This window comes from Xiphophorus couchianus, chromosome 8 (genome assembly GCF_001444195.1).
Source record: "Xiphophorus couchianus chromosome 8, X_couchianus-1.0, whole genome shotgun sequence".
NCBI lineage: Eukaryota > Metazoa > Chordata > Actinopteri > Cyprinodontiformes > Poeciliidae > Xiphophorus > Xiphophorus couchianus.
The window spans coordinates 7,165,924-7,192,884 of NC_040235.1; the positions used below are offsets into that span (position 1 = coordinate 7,165,924).

General features: G+C 38.1%; 1 protein-coding gene across 3 annotated transcripts in view; it reads left to right on the top strand.

The window, feature by feature from the left end:
* Positions 1 to 8,022: 8,022 nt before the first annotated feature.
* The window catches only part of whrna (whirlin a), a 138,051-nt gene continuing 119,112 nt past the window's right edge, over positions 8,023 to 26,961 (top strand). For all 3 annotated transcript variants that reach the window (XM_028026088.1, XM_028026090.1, XM_028026089.1), the window contains exon 1: positions 8,023 to 9,263. In XM_028026088.1, coding sequence (XP_027881889.1) covers positions 8,529 to 9,263 — 735 coding nt within the window. In that variant the 5' untranslated portion in view covers positions 8,023 to 8,528. The remainder of the gene's footprint in view (positions 9,264 to 26,961) is intronic.

The window sequence follows — 26,961 nt, forward strand, 5'->3', positions numbered from 1 at the left end:
GAGACTGTTCATTATGTACTTTGTGTTGATGTCTGAGCAAAAGAATAACACAGATGTTAGGTTTTTTTAAATCTAGAGTTTAAAGGAAGTTGCAAGAATAATATTTTTAGGTTAATTGCAGGGCTTTTGATGGTAAATATCCAAATTCACATCGACAATAAAGCACTAATCTGTTGTAGAACTAAAATTAACGATTAATGTAGCGATTATTCTGACGATTAATCGGATAAAAAATAACACTATTTTATTGAACCACCTAAACCTCTTTTATGCAATATTAGATATATATTAAAATATACAAATTAAAAATATTAACATTTATAAATAAAATAAACATTTTATTGCCTATAGTAAATCAGAACCAGGTGAAGCTAAAACTGCCACTTAAAGAGTTTTGGCTAAAACATATTTACAGACAAATGTGTTATTTTTAATTTTAATTCTATAATGTATATATATATATATATTGTGCAATTTTTTGCTTAACTTCTGCTCTGAATATGTTTTCATTTTCAGTAAATGGCCCTTTTTTGTGTGTGTACTCCAGTTAACAATTAATCACTAACTAAATTAGTTGATGATGATTAGTTGATAATCCATTAATCACGATTAATCTGATTAATCCTTCCAGCCCTGGAAGAGGTTCTTCTTCTCTTGTCGTTTACTGCATTTCAATGTGTGATAATCAATTAACAAGATTATTTAAATAATTTGTTAATCGATTAATCGCAAATGAGAATCACATTTTTTTCATAATTCAAGGTTCAAGCAGATAAAATGTGCAGACTTTTATTTTACTTAATTGTTCAGATTGTCATAAAAATGCAGAAACAATATAAAAATGTGTTGAAACTCTCAGTAAATGAGCTGAATGCTGGATTTTGTTTCCCAAAAGTAACAGATTTGATGTGCAGAACCTGTTCAACGATTTCAATCCTGTTATTTTATAGCTAATTGAATATCAATGTGTTTATTTTGAAGGGAAAACCGTGATAACGGTCTGTTTTCATCCTGTGACCTTAACATGAAAACCGATAACGTTGTTGCTGCTTCAGATGAGAGTTGAAGGAGGAAATGCAACACTTGCCAATCTGTTGAATGCACAAAAACAAGTCGATAAGCCATCAAATCTGAAGGGACGACATGCAAAGTGCTGCTGTCGCTTTGGATTATTATTGATAAAATGCTCCTTTAACTCCCACAGACTCTGTTTCTGCAAATTCACTCTTTGTTTTCAACGTATCGATCCTGCAATTACGCTTAGCATTTCAGGCCGTTCAGAGGTCAGATGAAACATTTCAGTGACGGTTTTGCTTTTATTAAGGGTTTTTGTTAGCCTCACACAACCATGTCAGTATAGTCACATTTTTGCGGTCAGGTTGATTCTGGTGCATCGATTGCTAAAGGATCTGGAAAATGGATATTGAAGAAGAGAAAACTGGGGAAAGTACCAAAAATCAGGCAGAAAAAACGTCACCAAAGCAGTTATGTAGATTAAACAGAGACTATCCTGAACGGCATAAAGGCATAATATATTAACCAGGGATTTATTGATCAAATTACGTTTAATTTCTAATGATTAACTGATAATAAAAAAGAGTTATTAAGGTGAGGCCTGTCGAGTGTTTATATTAAAAACAAAACCGCATGAATTGCATTTTTCACCTCAGAACGGACTCCGTTTGGACAGTTTCTCCTCCCCTTTCTGGTCTGGCGGCCATCTTTGTTTCTGTACCAACGGCTCAGCTTATTCAAGATGATATTTTTTTCTTTAATCAATTTTAAACATCCTTTGACCAAAAATAAGAAATAAACTTTCAGCCATGCAATGTTGACTTAGAAACAGGAACTAGTAAAAATACAAAAAGTTCTGTTAAGTTAGTGAGAGAAAGTCTGAGTGCTGCCCCCTGCTGGTGCAGTACTCAGGTCACCAGGTGCATCTTCTAATGATTGTAATGAGAGTCCAGGCGCTTTCCTGCCATAGCATACAGCACAGCTTTTTTTTTTACATTCAGATAATAAAAACGATTCTCTCTGAAGACATGACAGATAAACAAACCCAGATCTTTTTTATCTGATCTGGTTTTATGGTAGTCTAGACGTTGTGGCCATCTCCTCCCTCCATCTTTCCGTTCTTGGCGTGTCTCCTCCATGTCAGCGCAGCGATGATCCACGACCGATGCGGATCCTCCGCTCAGGAGAGCCAGACTCATCTGAGACGCCAGAGACCTTGGCACCTGGCTGAGGCGTGAGCCGCCATCCATCAGCGGCGTGTCAGCCCACGTCTCCCAGATGAGGCATAAAATAACGCGAAAGCAGCTGCAGCCGGCCAAAAATCATCTTATTTATGACACTACGCGTTTTAAACAACTCCCTCACACTTTGGAGAAGCTAGTTCTGTGATTAAGATTAAAATACAGAAAATGTATCATATTTTATACAATTGGTTAAGTTTTTGGTTTCCAAACTCAAGGTCCAGGGGTCAAATCCAGCCTGCCAGATGTTTTTCTGAGGCCTTCTATACTAAGGGTCAGCAAACTTTTCAACCCAGAGAGCCATTTTTGCTTTTGTTTCAACTAAACAAAACTTTAGAGACACAAAAGCACCAAACAAATTAGCTTATCTAGCTTAGCTTCATAAAATTATTTTATATTATTGTGCAAAATTAACATTTTACACATTTTTGGACTTCAGTTTGGGTCTTTACAGCTTCTAAAATCAGTTCCAAAACACCCACAGGTTCTTTTGGCAATAAGTTAAAGTTTTTTGGTGTCTGGAAAATGAGCCGTTTCAAAAACCTCCTGATTGTTAAGTCACAAATCAGCAGGCACTGCGCCGTTACCTAGCAACCCCAGTGGAACTCCGCTTGTCTCCTAGCAACCCAAGCTGAGCTCCAGCACATTTGGTCGGCTGGCTTCACTGTTGTACAGTGGCTGCTGAAAGAAGTTACCAAACTTTTGTACACAAAAGAAATTAACACTTTTTTATTAATTAATGATTGTTCAGTGGAATCTGACATTTTCAATAGAAAATAATTTCAAAAAATTTTACTTTTTAATAAAGAATATTCAAAGCAGTCCAAACTAATTGAAAATCTTGTTCCCCTCCTCAGCTGTGGGGGCGCTGCTCTAAGAAACACTAATGGAAACGGCACAAAAGCCTCTGAAGAAGAAACTGAGGTCAACTTCTTCCTTCACAAAATGTAAACAGATGGAGTAGCGTCATATTTTAGCGGTTGTAGGATTTCTCTTTTGTCTTTAGCAAAAGGCCATGAGACATTTCTCCCACTGACGCTGGACCAGCACGTTTGTTTTGGTTGTATTTACCCAGAATGCCCTGTGCTGTAGTCCACTTCCTGCTTTTGGAGCGGTCTCTGGCCCACTTGGCGTTCACATAAGCAATCGAACTGCCAAAAAAGTGAAAAATTAGACAGAAAACGAGATACAAATGGATGTAAAGTGTTTTAAAAACTGATTTTGGGATCAATTTCTCGTTTTCTGGCTTTTAGATTCAAACTGTAGGTCGATTCAGGTGCTGCCTGCTGCCAATCTGACTGGCAGTCATCAGAACATTCAGATTTCTGCAGCTGGTTTTGATTGATGGTGGACTCTCGTCTCTTCTCTGCAGATTATCCCACCATTAAGCGTGTGTGTGTGTGCGTGTGTGTGTGTGTGTGTGTGTGTGTGTGAGCTGCCATTACGGCGCTGCCCAGCAGGACCGGTGTTCTGATCCCTCGTTTGATTAAACTGTGGGTCGCAAACGAACACGGCGGGTTATTTTTAGATCGTTTTGCCGTTGGATCACAGGTGGAAAAGAAAAAATAATGACCCCAAACTCACAGAAAGCAGCGTTACTCCGAGGGATTTCTGTCTGGGAAACTTCAAACATGCCTTCATCTCTCAGCTAAGTGAAACAAATTAACTGGATTTCTATAAAAGATCGCTCAGACTTTCTCTTTATTTACCCCTAATTGGTTTTATGTTTTTCTCCAGCCAGGATCCCTTTGTAGTTGTTAAAGGTTTGTGGTTTTCAGTCTCATTAGAAAACCGAAGAGAATTATGGAAACGTTTAAGAATATTTTCCTGCTTTAGATCTGATTATTCTCTTTGTAAAAAAAATAAAACCTTCATTTAAGGGTAAAATACGGTTTTATCTCCGACTCCTGAAGGTTGTGGACGGCATTTTCACTTTTTGTTTGGACTCTCAGACAACCTCATGTTTAATGTTATGGGTTGTTTTCACCTCAGCTGAAGTATTAAACTATGATCTGACAAAAAGTGCTCAAATTTGGACGACTCTCAGAGGTTGGAGGGTGATTATGTTCTCACATGTTTGGTTAATTTAATTACCTTCCATAAATTGGTTTTCAAAAAAAAATTATGAAAAGTTCAACATTTTTATGACTCATATATGTAAAAATATTTTTTCTCATGTTATAAGTGAAATAATCTGCCAGTGAAGCTCAATATTTAGGAATTATTGCCTTAAATCAAGCTCCTATATTGCCGAAAAGCTACTTGTAAGTTAATTTTGTCTTATTTAAAGTCTACTAAGATATTTACATTAGAAACAACAACAAATTTGATAAAATAGTTTGCATATTCAAATTCAAAAATAGGAAATTAAATGTCTCTTTCTTTCTCATATTTATTCAAATTCTTCAGAGAGTTACTGTATTATGTAAATTTAAATTATTTAGAATTTTTAAAAGCTTTGTGAAAACATTTATGTTGAAAAGAGGCCAAGAGAAACACAGTTAGACTCTCAGTAGGGGGTCTAAAACAGTTAATAATTATACCAATGAAGCAAATTGGATTTCAGAGACACCTGTTTGACCGAGATTTAGCTGTTTGATGAAAACTGATGACTTTGGTTACCATCTAAGCCTATTAGGCCAAGTATTTAAGGCCTGCTAAGCCTCCAGAGTGATTACACTTAACCATGAAATTTAATTAGGAGTAGGTAGCTCTTCATGTTGGAAGTGGGGGGGATATTTTCTAGTCAAAGTACCAGCTGCCGGCTACATGCACATCATCTGCAGCTCACAGCGGTCACCTCTTCATTAACACGTTAATTGTCCTGCCAGCATGACAGAATCTGTCTTTGTCCGTCACTCCGTGGCGGGACTGGATGTTCAGCTTTGTGAAAATTAAAAACCGTGACAACAGCCGGTGTAATTAGCTCCGTGGGTGGGTTACTGCGGCCTTTCCACTCCCCTTCAGTCTGTCGTTGTCTCTTCGTTCCTCCATCGCTCACTCTCCGGTTTCACGCAATGAAATTATTTTCTGCCTCTTTTCTTTTTGTCCCGCTTGTTGTGCGGTGTCGGGGTTTGTCCGGTACAATGCGGTTTGGCCCGCCATTGTTTCCCGCAGCTCCGCTCCGGTAATGACGCTCATCAGTCGCGGATAAGCGCACACGCAGCATTGTTAGCCCCCTGCTGTTTACACCTGTACTGACAGATTTAGTTTTGCTACCCAGAGGCAAAAAAAACACGATGAGATGAAGTTAGTTTGGTTCCTTTTCACAGGTTTTTTTTTCAGGCTACAGCTAAATATACAGCATTTCTTTGCGCTAATAGCAGAGCTAAGCACTTTAGCATTCATACTAACTTTGAAAACGTTTAGCACACTTATCAGACTTTAATGAAGTAATTCTAATTTACTTAGCTGTTTTCTAAACTGTCATGTGTATAAAGTGTGGTAAAATTTTGGTTATCGACTGTTAGGAACTCTTTAACTAGTTAGACGTTTATTACCACTAGATACCATGTTGTTATAACTCTTGAGCTAGCTTTTGATAAATACTACATTGGTATAGCGTGTTAGAGTTAACTTTCACTAAATACAATGTTGCAATAGCACTTTAGCATTAGCTTCTGCTAAATATCACGCTGATATAGCACTTTAGTGTTAGTTTGTGCTAAATACCATGGTGATATAGCACTTTAGCATTAGCTATGACTAAATGTCATATTGGTATAGCGCTCTAGCATTAGCGTCCACTAGATACCATGTTGTTATAGCACTTTAACCTTAGCTTTTGCTAAATACCATGTTAGAATAGTAATTTATCATTAGCTCTTGATAACTACTGTAATTTCTCCCTCTGCAGACAGTCCAGGACTGTAAGGCGACAGAACCTGGTCTAGGATCATGTTCTTTATTATTTGTTTAATATTGTCCCAACTATTTTGCCTACAGTTTGTATATTTTGGAAGGTTTTACTCAGTGTAGTGTCAGAGGTTTTGTTAAATAATGTAAAACAGTTATAGAAAAAGTTAGCATGTCAGTTTTAGAGTGCTCTTTCAACTGTCTCCCTTTGTTTTTATTGTTCTTTTATTTAAGTTGCTAATCATAACGTATCGTTCGTTATTGTTTTTTTGAAAAATAAGAGGATTACATGTGAGTATTGATGAAACCTTTTACGTCCTGCTGCAGAGACCTTTGCTGCATGACAGCATGCATCGTTATAAAAACCAGACTAGCAGGGATTTTTTTCCCATTACTGAAGGAAGGACAGGTGATAAAACTGGGCTGAAGTTGATGTTCCTGTGATTCCCCAGAAGGATTGATTCGCTTTGAAACGGACGGCTCTGCAGGCCGGTCAAGGTCTTTTCTCATTGCTACTGTCACTTCTAATATTTCTCCACAGAGCTGCGTGGGTGGAACTCGCTCCAATTAATCAATTAATCTGAGATGCTTAATAGTATGAACTTTAAAAATCTGACCCAAATTTCCTTCATTTCAGAGCTTATATAGATGCAGAAGATTGATTTAGCGCTGGAAATCATTAAAAGATAAACTGCTGCCTCTAAAATCATTCACTCATTATCAGATGCGGCTTTTATCTTTGCTGCTCGCTGACAGTTTCGCTGTGTCATTTTCAGGGCCTGACTTTATGTGTGGCTCTTCTTCGACCTCATTCACCTCCATCTCGTTTTCTATCCATTTAGTTGCTTTCAACAGAACTATTTGATTTTCCTAAACCCTCATTTGCACACTTTGCAACTTGTGTTTTTTATTCTCTGTGTTCAACTGACCTAAATAATCTTTACAAACTCGACTTTCTGCTTTAAAAAAGCAGGAAGAATTTCAGCAGTAGCTTTAAATATGAAGGAACTAATAAAATATTAATATAGAAAATTATCTGTGCCACAACCAGCCACTAATTAGCTCAAAACACCTGCAGTGTGCAAGTGTATTTGTAGGAAGTTGATTGGAAGGAAAAAGTGCAACTGCAACAGGGGATTAAATTTGTAGACTTTGATTATTTCTATATGTAGCATCTATTTAATATTGTTTTTATTGGGAGTTGTATGTTTTTTGCTTATAATTTAAGTAACATTGTTATAAATATATTATATCCTGTGGATAAACTGGAAGAAAAATCGACAAAGGACCATCATAGAAATAAAAAAGAGAAGCAAATTTTCACCAAAATCTAAGAAATTTTGAGATGAATTTCAGAAATTCTGTAGGAAAAAAATCTGAAATTTTTAGATTAATCCCATAAATTATAGAGAAAACACAAGGACATTTCTGAGTTTTAAAAGTTGAAATTTAGCCTGAAAAGTCTTTGAAATTTTTAGATTAATCTCAAAAATGTTGTTGAACAAAGAAGGAAATTTCTGAGTTTGAAAAGTCACATTTTTTTTAAAGAAAAAACTCAAAAACATTTAATTATCTAAGTTTCAAAAGTGGAAAACTTTGATTTTTGAAACAAAAATTTTAAATCTTTTCAAAATAAAAATTCTGATTGATCTAATTTTTTTTTTAAAGACAATTTTCGACTTTTGAAGCTCAGAAATTTTCTTGTTTTCCTCCCAGAATATTTATGAGTTTAATCTAAAAAATTCTCAGTTTTTTCTAGTAAACTTTTTCAGTCGACATTGCCGCCCTACAGGTGTTGTACTTTAGTTAAGCGTGAATTATTTAGACACACAGCCACACGCGCGTGCAGTTTGTCACCAAAAATCCTATTGGCTGCTGTGTGGTTGCGTCATTTCCGCACAGATGACGGCACGAGACGCTTCTTCAGTCGCTGTAGTAACGTCAGTGGGGCTGGTACGCGGAGCCGCTGCTCTCCTACAAACCGACACCGCTCAGTTTTCACGCGTGGATTTACATTTTCCTCCGCCGCGGGTCGTTTTGGGAGCGGAAACCTGCCGCCGGACCGGAGAAAAATAAGTTTTTTGTGTTTCTGGAGCGAAGGAATGTACAGTTTGTTGTTGTTAAACTGGAAGGAGTCGATGTAATTGTGGTCGGTTTGGGTTTTTCTGGACACCAGAGAAGCGGCGGCTCGGTGTCCACCTGACCCCGTGGAAAATAACACGGCGGATAATGACACTGACGTGGCGCACTAAGCTCTCCAGCTCTCACCCGCTTGGAAACTAAAGTTTCCCAGCTCCAGGTAACAGCGTCCGATTATCCAAACAGTTGGGATAAACTTCGACATTATGGGGGTTATCGGACTCCTCCGGCCGTCTTGATGCCGCTCCAGCCGGGACTGCGTGCCCTGTAACCGCCGGGATGAGCAGCACCGACCTGGAGCGCATGTCGCTCAGCTCCTCGGCCAACTCGGTGGCCTCCAGCGCCCGGACGCTGTCGGCCAACGTCCGGAAGCTGCACAACGCGCTCAACCTGCTGCTCAGCGACTTGGAGCGGGAGCAGTTCATCCACTGCCTCAACGTGTACCACTCCAAGCGCAACGTGTACGACCTGGTTCAGACCCTCAACGTGATCCTGAACGCGCCCAGCAAGCGGCAGCTGCTGCCCATGCTGCGCCTGGTCATCCCCCGCTCCGACCAGCTCCTCTTCGAGCAGTACACCTCGGAGGGGCTTTACCTAAAGTCGGATTTAGTCGCGAACAATGGCCACGCCGAACCCCCGCCGAGCTCCAGCCCGACTCCATCGGGGAACCTGTCGCCGAGCATCCCGCCGGACTTCCAGGTGGCGCTGCGGGGCTCCCCGGACAGCTTCAGCACCAGCAGCGACGGGACGGCGGCGCCGCTGGTGCCGCTGCTCGGCCGGAACTTCATCCACGAGCCGCCGGGCGAGCTCCGGCAGGTCACCATGAAGCGCCACAAGAGCAACGAGGGCCTGGGATTCAGCATCCGCGGCGGCTCGGAGCACGGGGTCGGGATCTACGTGTCCCTGGTGGAGCCCGGGAGCCTGGCGGAGAAGCAGGGGCTCCGCATCGGCGACCAGATCATGAAAGTTAACGACAAAGTGTTCGAGAAAGTCACCCACGCCGAAGCGGTGAAGGTAGGGCGACGTGTTTCTGTTTGTAAATGCCAAACTATGGAATGCCTCTGGTGCCACATGTTGCATCTTTCCCAACAAGTATGGATAGGAAATAATGTCAAAATTCAGAGTTGGGTAACTAGTTACATTTACTCAATTACATTTACTTGAGTAACTTTGTTATAAAGTCGCTGCTCTTGGTTGAGTAAAATTTCTGGATTCTCTACCCACTGAATAAAAAACAAGTTTTAATCAAAAATTCACCAAACCTGCAGTTTTTGTTAAAGTTTAGTACGTTTTTTTTTATTGACAGTAACTGATTTGGAAACATTTTGTTTTGCCTGATTTTGTTATTTTTTGTTACTGATATTGTTACTGGTATTATCATTTTCATCCTTAAAACACCAAAACTTTCAACTTAACTTAATATTTTGGTCCAACTGAATTTTTAAATGTAACGATTGACATATTTTATAGAGCTGCTTTCAAACCGAAGTGATCAGTTACTCAGTACTCTAGTAGACTTTCGACCAAATACTTTTTTACTCTTGAGTAATGTCTTGCATGGCTACTTTTTACTTTTACTTGAATTAAAAATATGCTAAAGTGGTGCTACTCTTACTTAAGTATAATTTTTGGGCCCATCTATGTCAAAATTACAAGTGAAGAAGTCTGAAAGTTGTATAATGTGGTGTAAAAACCACGAGAATGTGTTTTTTAATATACACCATGGAGTTGCAGATTGGGCGAACTACAAACAGCTGAAAGCTTGTCAACACTGGCTGCATTTCATTGGCCATAAAATTACCCAAATGGTTTCCGATAAGCTAATGTAAACGTGTATTTGAGTTCTTGCTGGGACGTTAGTCCTTTAAGCCTGGAAATGTTCTTCAGGTGATAGAAGGCTGACTTTGTAACCATCTTTATGTGACTCTGAATGTTCAGAGGAAGTCAGGAAACTGTAATACCTGGTACATACATTTGATTCTGGGGTAAAAAATGAGATTGTTCTCAGATGTGAGTCGGCGCAGAGCACAAGCGACGCATCACTTCCTGGAGGCGCAATGAGGTTAAATCATTGGCCTGCTGCATGTCGGAGTCAAGGCTGCCAGGCTGTTTACAGCTGCTCTTTCCTCCGCTGCACGCTCATATCTCATGTACATGACAGCATGTTAGGGCCAATGTATAGGAAGTAAAACTAGGAGTAAATTTCTGCCATAAAACTCTAAAATTTTGAGAATAATCTCCGAAATTTTCTAGACGTTTTCTGGAAAATGTTCCATAAAAATGCAAAACGGCTGAAACACTGATTTCCTTTTAATCAAGGTTATAAGCTCTCCTGTTTAGAGCTGCTTTCAAACCACATATACTGGAATACTGACCAACATTTCTGATGGCACCCGACAAAATGTAATGTTTGTTACCGGTTCATAATCGATTATTTTTGTATGACTTTTGTTTTTATGATGTGCAGCACTTTGAACTACTGTGTTGCTTATATATGTTTCATAGATAAACCTGACTGATAGAAATCGACAAGTCAAAATGTTGCTTGAAAAAAACTGACATTTTTATTCAAAATTTTTTTCCATGAAATACTTGGAAATTTCTGATGTCCAAAAGTTTAAAATTTAGTTGGAAATTTCTGTCTAAAGTCGAAAGGTTTTTTTTTTGTTATAGAAAATTTCTGATTAATCTCAAAATTTCAGATTTCTTTCTCACAAATTTTAAACATTTGGAGCTAAAAAATTTCAGAGCTATTTTCTAGAAAATTTTCTCAAAATGTTCAAATTTGTTTTTTCCTTGCAATTTGTTTTTCACTTTTGGAGTTCAGAATTTAAATTTTTTTTTTCTGTAAAATGTCTGAGATTATTATCAAAATTTCAGACTTTTTTCTTTCAAATGTTTGATGTTTGGAGCTGAGAAATGAACTTTTTTCTAGATTTTTTTCTGGTGTGAAATTTACTCCTTTTTTTTCTTTCTACAATGGCTCTAATATGCCATTGAACATGACTCCTTTTGGAGAAAACACACCCCAATATATCGGAGGAAGTTATCTGGAAGCATCTGGATGTTCTACATCTAGAATGTAAACTCTAGATCAGTTCTTCTAGGAACTAATCTAGGAAGCTCTAGTGTAACCGGACGCCTGTAGCAGGTGGTAACCTTAGTGGCCTGTGTTTGTGTGCAGGTTTGAATGGACGGAGGTTGTCTTTTCAAACAGGGTGAAGGCCCAAAACCAAGAAAAATGTGTTTTTATATTTTGGAACTAGTACAGCTAACGCCACTGTGATCATAAATAATTTAAAATCACAGTTTACCGTTTGCAAATGCTCAACTTTGAAGAAAGTCATTAAAAATTCTTGTGATTCTGACCGTCCTAAAAGAGAGAAACTTTCGTGTGATTTAATTCCAGACATAAATGAGCAGAAGGTCTTTTTATTCAGTGTCTGATTTAAACTGCCTGGTGTTAATATCGCCCTACATTAGAAACTCGTCATGCATCTCTGCATCTCGGACCTTTGGGACGTTTAAAAGAGCTTTAATTGAATCCGTTTCATCGAGCATCATTATCCAAACCCTGCATGCTTTCCATGAAGCTGTAAGTTGTAGAAGAAGAAGATCTGGGCCAGTTGTTTCTAGATTATTGTTTACTATAAAGGCTGGTTGTCATAGACATGGCTTCTGCTGCAAAATGGTGCAAAAATCACTTAAACAATTAAAAAACAGCAGGCTTTGGTGGGATTAGTTCTACAGAATAAATGCCAAACATGTAGAAAAACGTTTCTTCCAGAATGTCATCAAGTTCTGCTTGTATGCATCTTTTATTTAACCAGGAAAATAATGTTAATGGTGTTTTTCCCCACATAATAGTCCAGTAGGCTCGGTTCCATTCAGAGGCAAAGTTGCAACATTTGTTGCATTTTCACGCTGCACAGTCAAACAATCCAAACAGTCTGAAAAAGCTGTTCCCCCTCCTCGCCTGTGGGGGCGCTGCATCAAGAACTACTGAAGGAAATGACAAACACCTGTGAAGAAGACCCTCAGCGCAACTTCCGTCTTTATGAAATGTAAAAAAAAAAAAAAAATGGAGTAGCATCAGATTTTAGTGGTTGTAGACCACAAACCATTTCTCCTGCTAACTCTAGTTAGCACGCTTTTTTCTTTGTATTTACCCAGAATGCCCTGCGCTGTAGTCCACTTCCTGCTTCTGGAGCGGTCTCCAGTCCGCTTGGCGTTCACATACTTTTGAACCAGTAAAGAATTCACCCCAACTGAACCGGGACTGAGGTTTGTAGGCGGACCAGAGTTAGCGTTTTTTGTCTCAATTGTGTGTTCACACTTCCCCAAACAAACCGGACTTTCTAGAAAAAACGGACTGGACTTTGACTAAAGTGGATTAAATGGGATTGGTGTAAATGCAGCATTATAAAGTGAATAATTTGTTGTTACAAAAGGCAGAAGCCACTGAAAACTGAAGCATAATATTCAAAGTAAGCTAAACGTTTGGCTAATGGTGGAAACCTGCATGCTAGCAGCTTGGAGATGAAGCTAGCTCCGTCCGACTCCTCAGCTGTGGTTTACTTAACCAAACGCAGAAGAAAGACACGACTGTATGTAACTGAATTATCCCCAGCTATACTGTTTCTTCTCGTGCAACACCCTCCTTAAGTCAGAAAGCAATCAAATTAAAAGGCAAGAGACACAGAGACTGTCGGGGAGAAAAGAGTCACTCTTCCAGCATAAAGCGATTTACGTCTCAATCACGTCCCGGACTGAGGCAAACGGGGACCGAGTCCGGATCCAGAGAAGATGAAAGTGAAATTCAGCTGTAAGCTCAGAGAAACAGCAGCCAGTAGCTGCTGGGACCAGAGGAAGGGATTAGGCTTGATTAGGAGATTATGGTGAGGAGAAAACAAGGTGAATGATTCATTTTCTGCCCAGAAACAAACATGCAGAGATTTAAAAGTCGATCCTGTTTTTAAAAGCGATGAAAACAATCAGCAGCCTTGTGGAAAAGTTTCAAAATCCCCAGTAACTTCTTCACTTTTTAAATCTGCTTAATCTGGTCTGGATTAATAGTACCTGGCCCAGTTGCATAATGACCCAAATAATCAATGGAAAAACCAAAACCTTTTAAACAAAGTTTGAACAGTTTTCTGAATATTTAAACTCATATTTACATGATTTTATCTGGATGAGCTACGAAAGCCTCCTTTATGGAGCTAAACTGTAGAAAAATAACAAACTTGAAAATGTAAAACTAAAAAGAAGAAAAATATTAAAAACTTTTATCTGGAAATATGCTTTACCCAAAACTCCTCAAGTTGCAGTTTTAACTTCAACTGGTTCAAATTTTAATGTTAAAAAAAATGAATTAAGCACCTTTTGTTATCCAAATGTTAATTTGTGATCCCAAAAAATAATCAACAATATAGTTCTATATCAAGCCAAGTAGAAAAAAATAAGTAATTAAAATAAGTATTTTTTAGCTGCAGATGCAATCTTTCACACAAATAATCAAGCATTTACTAAAGGAATGCTGCTGTTGCTTTTTAAGCAATAAAATGTGCATTTACTTGTTTAAGAAAATGAGTTGAAATTTTTGTTTACTTGCATCTTGAATGTATTTCTAATACTGTATAAACAAGGCTTACGAGGTTAAATGGGAAATAAGCAGAATGTAACACCCCCAATCCGATTAATCGTTAGAATAATCAATTAATCATCAGGATAATAGATTAATTGTGAGGATAATCAATTAATCTTCAGAATAATTAATAACTAAAATAATCATTAGTTGTAGCCCTAATCTTATAAGCTGATGAAATTTAGAAACATTTACATTTTAAAATAACAAAATGAATAAATTGTTGGGGTAAAAGCCAAAGATTTCTCCCACTCTGACTTGCCTTGTTTCTGAAAATGTGCTACATAAATAAGCTTACCTTACCTCACCTTTTAGTTGAGGATCCTAACAACCCCTTTGCATGCTGGGAATTAACTTCAGAAATATTCCAGCAATAAAAAGCATCTTTGCACCAATAAAAATAGATTTTCCTTTGACTCATGTGGTAAAACCTCTTCAGAATCTCTGTAAGTTTTAAGTATTTTATTCAGTTGAATGATTTTTATACTTTCTTGCTGCCCTAGATAGTCTTATTAAAAATATATGCTCACTTTGTATTCATTTGTCGTTTTATTTTCCTGTCAAATGAAGTATTCAGACTGGGAACTGGCTCGCTTGTCAAGCTGACGGCTCTCTCCTTGGTGAGGGGAAAAGCTAACAGGAATAATAATTCTGACCGCTTTCAGAGCCTGACAGCAGAAAGACGGGAATGAGCGACAAGCTGCACTTCTTTGGAAAACTTTCCCAGCAGGACGAGCGTGAAAACGTCTCACATCTTCTTTCTCCGTGGTTGTTCGTGGCTCAGACCGTCTGTCATGCTGGGCGGCGTGGCGAGACAAATCTGAGGCCTGATGGAGATGTTTACTCACTCACCCTGAGCACCAACGCCGTTTTGGCTTCTGACTTTTCAACAGAGTTTGTTGCGCAAGCTTGGATTTTACTTTTTTAAAATGCAAATTGTCAAAATTAAATCCACAAACTCAAATATGTACATACACACGGATATTTGGAAAACTGATTTTAGGAAACGGTTGATCAGTAATGATTATTTTAGCGATTAATCAATTAATTGGATTTCTGACAAATGTTTAACCACTTAGGCTTATTTTATAAAAAGAAATATGTATAAGAAAATGCAAATGATTAAAAAATAATGTTTTCTGAATAAGAAATAAAACATTGTATTGCTTAAAATGTAATAAGAAACTAAATGATGCACCTGCAGCTAAATAAATACTTAAATAAGCCCCTTTGTTTTTCACTTACTACTAATGCAATGTAGGACTGAAATGTTTTTATTTTTCAATTAACCAATTAATAACTGGACAGCAAAAGGTGCTTAACGTGGGAATTTTACAGAGTTTGAACCAGGTGAAGCTACAACTATGACACTTGAAGTTTTAGGTAGCATATTTACAGACAATCTTTTCATCTAAAATGCAAAAACTATATTTTCTTACAGTTTTGGCTTAATTACTGCTACGAGTTTGTTCTTTCAGCAAATAACATATTTTAGAGTCTGTATACTACTACAATTAAAGATTAATCGATTACTAAATTAGTTGACTATTCTCTGAATGCTAGTGGTTAGCCTACATATTCCTGATGCCTGTAAATTCATGCTAATCATTAGCCTCTCCAATGCTAATGGAAGTGAGTAAATTGAACTTCCATCTGTTCGTGCTTCAGGATTCGTAAATTCACTCATTCTTACATTTTTCTGTTGAACGTACCTTCAAATATTTTATGGAAAACAAAGCTATTTGTGGATTTTTTTTGTCCAGCATGTCTAAAATGTTCAAAGAAACTGAAGCTTGGGAAGCTAAAACACCTAGCAGCAATGCTAGTTGGTGGACATTAGCAAAGCAGCCAGTCCAACAGTGGAGATCATAGATGTTAGCATTGGTTTCCACAATGCAGATTGAGATATATTTGTTGTTTGCATTGTTAAAACATTAAGTTATGGACAATTTTTAGAGCAGTTATCAAGTTTTTGCAGATTTTATCTTTCTGTAGCTAGCTGGGATTGCTAATTGTCGAGAATAGCCGGGGTCCTCTGTTTTATTTTACCCCAAAAACAATAGATTTAAATTAATTCAGTCAATTTAGGTCACCAGAAGCTTGTTTACAGCAACAAAAAGAGTGTGAAGTCACTAAAATCCTCTAGCCAATTATTGTTAGCTTTGGGTTTACATATTTAAGGCCACTGTTTGTTCAATAAATTCAACTAAAAATCATTAAAGCTGTGCTTTGCATCACCATCCACCCTGGAGAAACTTAAAGCTGTAAACAATGATTCTTTCCACCTTTCAGCGTCCATGTTTTAAATGCAGTTGGGAGAGATAATTAACCTTCATCCAATCAGGACGCAGCTATAATAAACTATTGTAAAAGTAGGTTGTTAATGAAAGAAAAGCAGAAGCTCAGCTGGCCTTCTACTTTATTAAACTAAACAAATTAACGTGAGTTATTCTCCCAGCAGTTCCCATATTTATCACCGAAAGCCCAAAGATTTACATAATCACGTTGCTCAGGTTTTATTGTGCATTCCTGTAAAGCCTTTATTGCTGCTTGATAAACTTTTATGTTGGACTTCATGTCCAGGATACAAATCCTGATGTGTTTTATGGCAAAGATTCACCTGAGAGGAGAATATAATTTAATATAATTTAATTTAATGAAATGCTGCAGAAACTACCTGAATGATTGCTTTCCAATAACCCAGGTTGAGATTTTTTTAATCAATGCTTAAAGGTCTATTATGTTTTTTTAAAAAAAAATCAATATTAGTATTAATTGGAACACATTTTTCCTCTACTTTTAAATAATTATTTTCTCTTTGAGTTTCTCAAAGGAATCTGACAATTTACCACTTTTTGTTCAGGTCTCCTGCTCAGCCATGTATGACCTGTAATTATGACTCTGCATAATTACTGGTCAATAATAGCTGAGGAAAGCAATATTTATTTTCTCTGGCATGTTCTTCCCATAATTAGTTTTGGTTCATTGTCCAACTTTTCCCCAGTTTTATCAGGGAACTTCTTCAGGATCTCAGGTGATTCTTGGGTCGGATTTTAGGGTTGAAATAAATCAACTAATTACGATTAATTGTAATAATCAACAAATAGTCTTTGTTTTTTAGGCACTCGGGATCTAAAAGTGCTACTTGACTGTGTAATAAAATAATCTTTAATACTTTATCACATATAGACACGATGAGCTTTATTGATTAAAATTGTCAACTAGTTTAGTAATAGATTAATTGTTTAATCAAATCAAAGAACAATATGTACAGAGCTGTAATTAAGCCAAAACTGTACAAAAAATAGATACGTTTTGCATTTAACATAAAATAAACCCCCTTTAAATGTAAATATATTCTACCCAAAACTTTGAGCTGGTTTTTAGCGTCACCTGATTCACATTTTATAAAATAAGAATAATAAAAAAATTCTTATGTAGCCACTTTTGCGGTACAGTTATAATTGGTTAATCAAAACAAAAAGTTAACAAATCATCCCTACACCGTCACATGTTATTTATTTAACTACAGATGCATTATTTGCTACCAATGATCAATCGGTCAAAGAAAGGCTATGCTATTGCATTTTTACCCAATAAAATGTTTATTTTCTTAATATAAGGGCAATTAAATTATGTTTATTTGTATTTTCTTATGCATTTTTAATATTGTATAAAATAAACTTTTGGTTAAATAACAAATTTGATTAATTGTCGATTACTAAAATAATCATGGATTATACTGCCAGGAGCTTAAACTTTATTTAATCACAAATTTATCATTTTACAATATTATTATATTCCATGTTTAGACTGGAATAAATGTCTGTTAGTTGGGATGTAAGATAAATGATTAAGTTTAAGCTCCTCCTCTATAAAGTTCTATATTAGGTGCATTTCTGTCCATCTCTTGCAGAAAGTTAAATAAACCAGGGTTTTCTCTCAGTTCAGTTTGTCACTGTAATTATACTGTTAAATATTTATAAATTGCTTTAATTATTTGGGTGGGAACCAGTCTGCTTTCCTCGAGTGCAGTGATGGATACGGAAAAGTTTACATGATTTTTATTGCGTACCGATCTGAAAATTACTCAAGACACTCAATGCAACTTGAATTTTAGTCTTCGTTGAGGAGGATATTTTCTCTTTTTGTGTATCCTACTGCTGCTTTTACAATCAAAGTGCCTGTTTGTTGTGTCAAAAACCTCATATTTTCGTCCATCATGTATATTCTCCTCTGATCGGCCCACTTGGGGTCCATTAGACCTGCCAAAATGACTCCATTGCTGCACTTTAATTTCTTTACAATGAAGCCACCGAATGCTCGACTTCCCAGTGAAGGTGTCCCCCATCCGTCTCCGGCTCTAAATCAGCGGAAGCAGCCATTAATATCCCGTCAACGGGCCGAATGTCTGCTGTTTCTGGTCACATCTCCCTGCAGGCAGGAAATGGCTGCTTCTCTTGGTCCCTTGTGTGCTTTTAGTTTAACTGAAATCTGATTTTATTAAGGCCTGCATGGGAAATGGGCTGTTTTAAACAGAGCTGCTACTTACGGGGTAACATTCATGCACCTTCGCAACATTTACAGGTTACTTTCACAGAACTTGTAGCGTAATTTAGAGAATCAGAAGTAAGATCCAATCTGCCCATTCTTTTTGGTGTTTGATGTGAAATCTGCAATCGTCTAAATCATCCAAGATTTGGGATGATTTAGATTTTGTCCTAAATCTGACATTTAGGATGAAATCATTGTTTCCTGATGCCTCTTCCAACTTCTCTTCATTAAAACCTTTTAACAGAACTTTTTTAACTTTTGTAGATAATTGCATTCAATGAGGGAAAATAACAGTTGAAGAAATGAGAATCTGTTCAGTATTTTGGAGCTTAATAATCACCAGGTTAAAATGAGAGATTATCCGATCTGTTCGTTTCAATTTATCCCTATTTAGAGATAAAATCCCAGCCTTATCTGATATGTTTTTTTTTAATCACCGTCTTTTTATTGAGTTTTTTCCTTTAACACATACAATTTGTGAATACGAAGAAGTGTATCTAACACATACATAAAATAATACACACAGAGAAAATAATCCCTCCAAAATAATCCCATTTAGCCCACCCAGGTCACTGCCCAGTAGGTCCACCCACTACATTCCTATCCCTGACAGGAATGGAACACATCTTAATAAAATTAATTAACTTAATTAATCTGAAGCATTATTGTATGTTTTGAAATGAGTCAAGAAAGGCTCCCCATGTTTTTTCAAATTTACCAGTTGCGTGTTGAAGAGAACATTTAATCCGTTCCAGTTTCAAACACGACATGAGGTCACAAAGCCACTGCTTGTGAGTTGGAGGAGCAGCACCCTTCCACCTGGTCAGAACTGTTCGCCTCGCTATCAGTGAGCAAAATGCCAGGGCCCGTCGTTTAGAGGCTGGTAAAGGCAACCCCTCACCACTGAGCCCAAAGAGAGCCAAGAGGGGGCCAGGTGTTACCACCACCCCGGCCAACCCGGACATCGTACGAAAAACATCTGTCCAGAACTGACCAAGAGCGGGGCAGGACCAGTACATATGAACTAGTGTGGCTACGCTAGTTTTACATTTGTCGCAGTATGGGGTGACTTCTGGATAGAAACGAGACAGTTTGCTTTTGGAGAGATGGGCTCTATGTACTATTTTGAACTGAATGAGACAATGTTGAATACAGAGATGTTGTATTCACCAGTTTAAGTATAAAGTCCCATGTCTCATCCAGTATAGTCATATTCAGATCTTCTTCCCATGCAGTTTTAAGTTCAGGTGAGGGGGACCCTTTTGTACTCAACATTTTATTATAAAGCCATGAAACCAGCCCTTTACGAGTTGGGTTCAACAATAGAATGGTTTCCAACAGTGTATGCTCTGGTGGAGAAGCTGAGCCTGATAAGTGAGACTGAATAAAGTTTCTGGTTCGCAAATATCTAAAAAAATGGGACTTAGGTAAACCATATTTAGTGCTGAGTTCCTCGAAGGATGCCAAATTCTTCTCTATAAAAAGGTCCTTAAAATAAGTAAGCCCCCTCCGGTGCCACTCTAGGAACACCCCATCCTGAACAGATGGTTTGAAAAAATGGTTAAGTGCAATTGGACTCAGGAGGGAGAAGTCATGAAGTTTAAAGTATTTCCTAAATTGGCCCCATATTTTCAGCGAGTGTTTCACTACAGGGTTTGAAATGGCGTTAAATGAAGCAAGTGAAAGTGGGGAACAGAGCAAGGCAGGGATGGATATATTGTTACCACTGCGTAGCTCCATAGCCACCCAGTCAGGACAGTCACCCAGGTTGTAGTAGAAATACCAAAACACTGAGCATCTAAGGTTGGCGGCCCAATAATAAAACCGGAAATTGGGGGAGGCAAATCCCCCCAGTTGTTTAGATTTTTGGAGTTGTACTTTATTAAGCCTTGGGTGTTTACCCTGCCAAATAAAAGACAAGAGAGTTGAGTCTAGCTCATTAAAAAAAGTATTGGGAATAAAAATGGGTAATGCCTGAAAGAGGTATAAAAATTTGGGTAGTATATTCATTTTAATTGAGTTGATACGTCCCACAAGGGACATGGAAAAGGGTGTCCACTTTGTGAGGGATCCCTTCACTTGGTTCAACAGTTGAATCAGATTCTCTTTGAACAGGTTTTTATGTTTTTTTGTCACTGTGATACCAAGGTATGTGAATTTTTGTCTTTCAATTCTGAACGGTAGATTGGCTAAATCTGACATATTGGCTTTATTACCTATTGGGAGAAGCTCACTTTTGGTGAGGTTCAGCTTATACCCAGAAATCAGACCAAATTGGCTAAATATATCGAGAGCAAAAGGCAATGAGGTTGATGGTTTGGAAACAAAAAGTAAAAGGTCATCTGCATAAAGCGACACTTTATGTTCCATATCATTCCTCCAAATGCCGGAAATCTCTTTACTGGTTTTAAGTGCAATGGCGAGGGGCTCTATGGCCAGATCAAACAGCAGGGGACTAAGAGGACAGCCCTGACGGGTGCCTCTTTGTAATTTAAAAGGTTTTGAGGTCTGAAAATTGGTACGAACCGTGGCAGATGGTTGCTGGTATAATAGTTTAATCCATAAAATGAAGTTTCCTCCAAAGCCAAATCTGCTAAGGACCGCAAAAAGATAGTCAAACTCAACCCGGTCAAAGGCTTTTTCAGCGTCCAGAGAGACAACACACTCATCTGAATCTGAGGCGCTGGAATAAATGATATTAAGCAGCCTTCTAACATTGAAATATGAGTGCCGACCTTTAATGAAGCCTGTTTGGTCTTTTGAAATAACCGATGGTAAAACAGTTTCAAGTCTACGGGCAAGAATTTTGGCTAAGATTTTGACATCTGTATTTAGGAGAGAGATAGGTCTGTATGAGGTGCATTCCACTGGATCTTTGCCCTTTTTTGAAATAAGTGTGATGCAAGCTTCATAAAATGACTGAGGAAGGGACCCTTGTTTAAAACAGTCAGTAAGGGTGGAGCTGAGCTCCACAGAGAGTAAGTCTGAGAATTGTTTGAAAAATTCAGAGGGGAGACCATCCGGTCCCGGGCATTTGCCAGACTGCATTGAGACTACTGCTAGGGAGACTTCTGCCTGGGAGATGGGTTCATCTAACTTGTTCTTAAGTTCTGGTGAAATAACAGGAATGTGAAGTTTAGCTAGGAAATCAACAGTCCTGTTGGAATTGGTCTGTGATTGTGAGCTGTAGAGCTCCTCGTAGAAGTCCCTGAATGCATCATTAATCTGACCGTGATCTGTGACTATACTGCCATCTTGTTTTCGAATTCTAGAGATATTTTGCCTTGCCCTAGAGCCCTTGAGCATGGTCGCTAATAGTTTATCAGGTTTATCGCCATGCACATAAAATTTGGATTTGCTGTGTAAAAGCAGGCGTTCAGCTGAGTGTGTTGTCAAGAGGTCAAGCCTTGTTTTAAGTTCAACACGCCTTTTAAACAGTTCAGGACACTGATTCAGAGCATATTTTATATCAACCTCTTTGATTTGTTGAATTAGGTTGTTCTGTTCATAGGTGGACTGTTTTTTAATTTTGGCTGAGTAGGCAATAATCTGGCCTCTAATGTAGGCCTTAAAAGCATCCCATACCACAAGGCTGGAGGTCTCATGGGAGGAGTTAGTGGCAAAAAAGAAACGTATCTCATCCTGAATAAACTTCACAAAGTTTTCATCAGACAATAGGGTTGAATTGAAACTCCATGGTCCAGTTCTTAGAGGGAAGTGAGGAAGGGACAGGGACAAAGTGAGTGGGGCGTGGTCTGAGATAACTATGCTATGATAGTCACAGGAACGGATCTGCTGCAACCATTTAGAATCTGCAATTCTTGAGTAAGTTTTGTGTACATGTGAAAAGTATGAGTACTCCCTCTTGTCAGGATTTAAAGTACGCCACACATCACACAGCCCGTACTCAGATAGAAAGGTTTGGATGACTGATGCAGATTTGCTTATGGCATTACTTTTAAGGGATGAGAGGTCCAAAGTTGGGTCCAGCCAACAGTTAAAATCCCCCCCCAGGACCAGTGAGTATTTATTGAGGTCAGGTAGGAAAGAGAATAGTTGTTTAAAAAAATTCTCATCATCTGTATTAGGAGCATAAACGTTGACCAGGGCGACCAGAGTGCCGTGCAGTTTCCCACTTACAATAATAAACCATCTGATATGTTTTAAATCTTAGGTGTTGGATTTAGTTTCCCCCTTTAATCCTCAGCATGGATTTATTGAATTGAGCTTATTGGGTAAGTTTCTCTGGGTGGCCGCCGCCGCCGCCGCCGCCGCCGCCGTTGTGAGTCATGAGACTAAGAGGGTCTGCTCTGAATATAAATGAGGATCTGAAAGGTTTCATTGCTACTTTGGTTTTGTCTGTTGCTGTATGACAGGTATAATTATCAAATGTAGCCAAGAGAGGTGTGTGAGGCGCTATCGAACACACACACACCCACACACACGCACACACACACACACACACACACACACACACACACACACACACACACACACACACACACACTCCACTGATCATTATCCTGTTCAGAGACTCAATTAGAGAAGAAGAAACACTGAGACTTTTTTAGAGTGGCAGTTGTGATTAAAAGATTTTTTAAAGGATTCTCAAAATTAAAAAAACAACTGAAAAAGCAACATTGTTTATAATTAAAGTAATGATTAAGTTAGAATACTAGAAAACCTGATTTAGATCTTCATCTAAAACAGGGTGTTCAAACGTTTTGGACCAGAATCCCAAAGATGAAAGTAAAATAATGTATTTATCTGCCTAGCATTAGCTGTTAAGCAACATGCAATATTTTAATAAAATAAAAGTAGGACAATTTCATAACTTCTTATTTATTGTTGGGGTTTTTTTCAGAAAATGACTTTTCAGTAATGCTCTCTGGATGAAGGCAGTTATAATCATTATATTGGTTATAAAAAGACATGCTTTGACTGTTTCCATCGTAGGAAAATTATGTTGGTAATAACTTTACTCTGGGTAAACCTTCTGGATTTTGTAGTCATAAAAAGTCAGTTTGTGGATTCACTTTGAACCCCAGAACCAGACCAGGAACGTTTGATTACATTTAGTGCTTTTGCAGTAATTTTTGGTTTCTTTTGCTTCATATTGGACTCATCCTGAGAGTCAAACCCATTGTGATGCAGGAGCCCGAAGTTTAGGTATTTAATGGTTATGTAAGCTCTGGAGAGCCGAGTTAAACAATCTGCAGGGAGACGGGCGTCCTGGGAGTCCTCTGATGTGTGACTGAGGTAAAACACTGCGAGTCTTCAGGGGAAGATTGATTCCGTTTTGTAATTTTCAGGCCCGCTTTGAAGATTTTAGTCCAAGATGGAGAGCAGGACTGAAAAAGCCTGAATCCTCCTGTGCTTCTGTGTCAGATTACTTCCTTCGCCGCGCCGACCCGCAGCAGTCCGTCAGCCGGCCCAGATGTCTCTTTTATGTGGAGAACAAGCGCAGAGGAGTCCTGCCTGATATCTGACACTTGTGAGCCGCCTTATCTGCCTTTCTACCCGACCGCCGTCCCACTCACCGTCTGCTGCCTGCCTCGCGCCCGGCGCTTTGAAACGGAAGCAGCAAAACGAGAAAGTGTGAAGCAAAGGAGCAGCAGGTTGGACCGTTTGGGGTCCACGCAATTATTTGATAAGCAGACTGATGGATGTGTTTCTTTATTGGCTTTCAAAAACAATTTTCATTAAGTCCCACAAATCAGACGACATGTAAAGAACTTTACACTTTAAACAAACAGCTGAGTTTTACAAGGAAGCTCCATATTTACAGTGTTTCTCTAATATTAGTCAACAGTTTGAGACACAGATGGACTCAGAGTGGCTTTATTAAAAGTAACTTTTATACAAAATTCATATTTTCCATGGTTTTATGCTCCCATTTTTATCTCAGTTTCTCCTAAAACCATCCCAAGTGCTTAAAAAAACCCACCCAGATGTTTTTTGGTACCTGGAAAATGAGCAGCTACAAAAACCTCCTGATTTTTGAGTCACATTCAACTGGCATTGAGCTGCAAAAAAAAACAAAACACTTCTGCCAAAAATTATTTAGAGATAAATCTGAGATTTTTTAGAGCAAAACTTGAAATTTTCGTAGTTTGGAAAGTCAAAAATTTGCTTAAAAATAGAGGAATTTTGAGATTGATCCCATAAATTATTTTGAAAAACTTAAAAATTTCAGAGTTTCAAAAGTTAAAAACTTTTAAGAGAAATATATCAGAAATTTCCATGTCGTTTATAGAATATTTTTGACTTTAGGAGCTCAGAAATGTCCTTGTTTTTTCCAAAACACTCCTGAGATTAAGCTCAAAAATTACTTTTCTTTAATTTTTTTTAGGCCTTTTCCCTTTAAATCTAAATTAGCTGCTTCTGGCCACGCCCACAAACTCAATGCTTACACTTGCACTTGAAATGGCTTCAAACTGATGCGCAGTTATACAATCGTACATCTTTGAAAAGCTAAGCCTCCTGCACAACCAACAAGAATGCAGTACTGGATGGTAATTCAACAACAAAGCGCTTGTCTTTTCCAGCAGCCATTGTTTTTAGAAGCAGTAGAATTTTGCCTATTATCCACCTTTCAGGTTATTTACGGCATTCATTAATTAGAAAAAAAACTATTTGAGAAATACAGCAGCAGATTTGGTCCACGTTGCACCATGAGTGCTTCTGCTTTTGAGTTTTGAGATTAGAAATGCAGAGAAATGACAAAACTTTCCAGTCAAGCATTTATTTCTTCTTGATATTAAATTTATGTGCAGTGAATTAAAATCAGATCCCAGTTACATAACGGAGGATTTTTACTCGTTCGCGGCAGATTCTCCCGCCGTTTAAAGCCTCAGTGACTGATGTCCTCCAGCTCGGTGATGAGGAGATAATTACAGTAAGAGGTTGCCTTCAGGGTCTCATGGAGATAAGTGAAGGAGGACAACACACGTGGCGTTCAGTGACAGGCTGTAACTCTGATGAAACGAACCAGCTGCAGTTATAACGAACGCTGATCTGACTCGGATTACGCCGGAGGACGGCAGACAGATAATTGAGTCGGTATGGAGAGAAAGATGATTATTTACCGTCTGGATTTGGTCTGACAGATTAGTTTGGGTATGAAGAGGAAAGCGTTGGAGAGGCAGAGGAGAAACGGGTCAAACGCCGGGAGACTCATCCGGACACAGCTGCCGTCCGAATCGGACGCAGTGTCCGAGGAAGAGGAAAACTCGTTACTGATCAGAAGCAGCACAGACTGATCAATGGACATGTTTTCATCTAAATGTCAGAAACAAATTAAAATCGTTTGTTTCTCGTCACTATAGGCCAGAAAATTGAGAAAATGTGTCCTTTCTTTAAGAGAAAAATTTATTCGCAGCATCTATCAAAGTTATCGATTGAGTTAATCTAAAGTTGATTAAAAAAGCAGCCATTTTCTTAAAAACCTGAGTTTTCTGTTGTATCGAGGAACGACTGTTTTCCCATTACACTAACAGCTAAACTTTATGAAAAAAGAAGCGCATAATTTTATATTTGAACATTTTTTGTCAGCTGCTTTAAATACTGTCTGAATAAACAGAAAATTGTGTTTTCCTCACATTATTAAATTTAAAAGAGACTTTGCTTCTACATAGTTCCCACAAGTCTGAACCAGAAGTGATCCGCGCCACTGAACCGCCATCTTGGTAGGCAAATGCAGCGCAAAGCATAAGGTACTCAAAAATTATAATAGAGTAATAGTTGTATTGTACTTATATTATTTATAAATCAGATGGCAACAAAACAAAAGCTAGTTCTAAGCTTATGGCTTATTTCTTGTTGTCATAGCAGCCCCATAGCAACTGGCATGATGGTTAGTTATACTTACCAATATGGCTGTCAGCTACAAAGTTCCTGGAAGTGATAAAAAAAAAAAAAGAAATGATCTGATCAGGCCTTTCTTGACTGATATGAATTTTTTTCCCTTTTAGGTTTATTTTGATTTTATTTGATAACTTTAATGCAAACCAAAAATTTAACTCTGGTCCGCCGTAAAACCTTGGTCTTGGTTCGGTTGAAGCCAATTCTGGTGTGAATTGAACACATATGTGAATGCCAAGTGGACCGGAGACCTCTCCAAAAGCAGGAAGTGGACTACAGCACAGGGCATTCTGGGTAAACACAGAAAAAACAAATGCGCTAACTAGCGCTAGTGGGAGAAATGTTTTGTTGCTTTTTTTTTTCCACCAAAGACAAAAGAGAAAATCTAACACTACTCCATTTATGTTGCAATTTTCAAAGAAAAAAGTTGTGCTCATGTTTCCTTCAGTGGTTCTTGGTGCAGCGCCCCCACAGGCGAGGAGGGGAACAGCTTTTCCAAAAGATTTGTATCGTTTTACATCAGCTGAAAATGTAACAGATGTTCCAACTCTGGTGCCAAATCAAACTGAGTCTATTGGACAACCACAGGTGAAAAACTACAATCGTCTCTCCACCACTTTATCTTTTAGTTACATGTTGTCTTTTTATGTA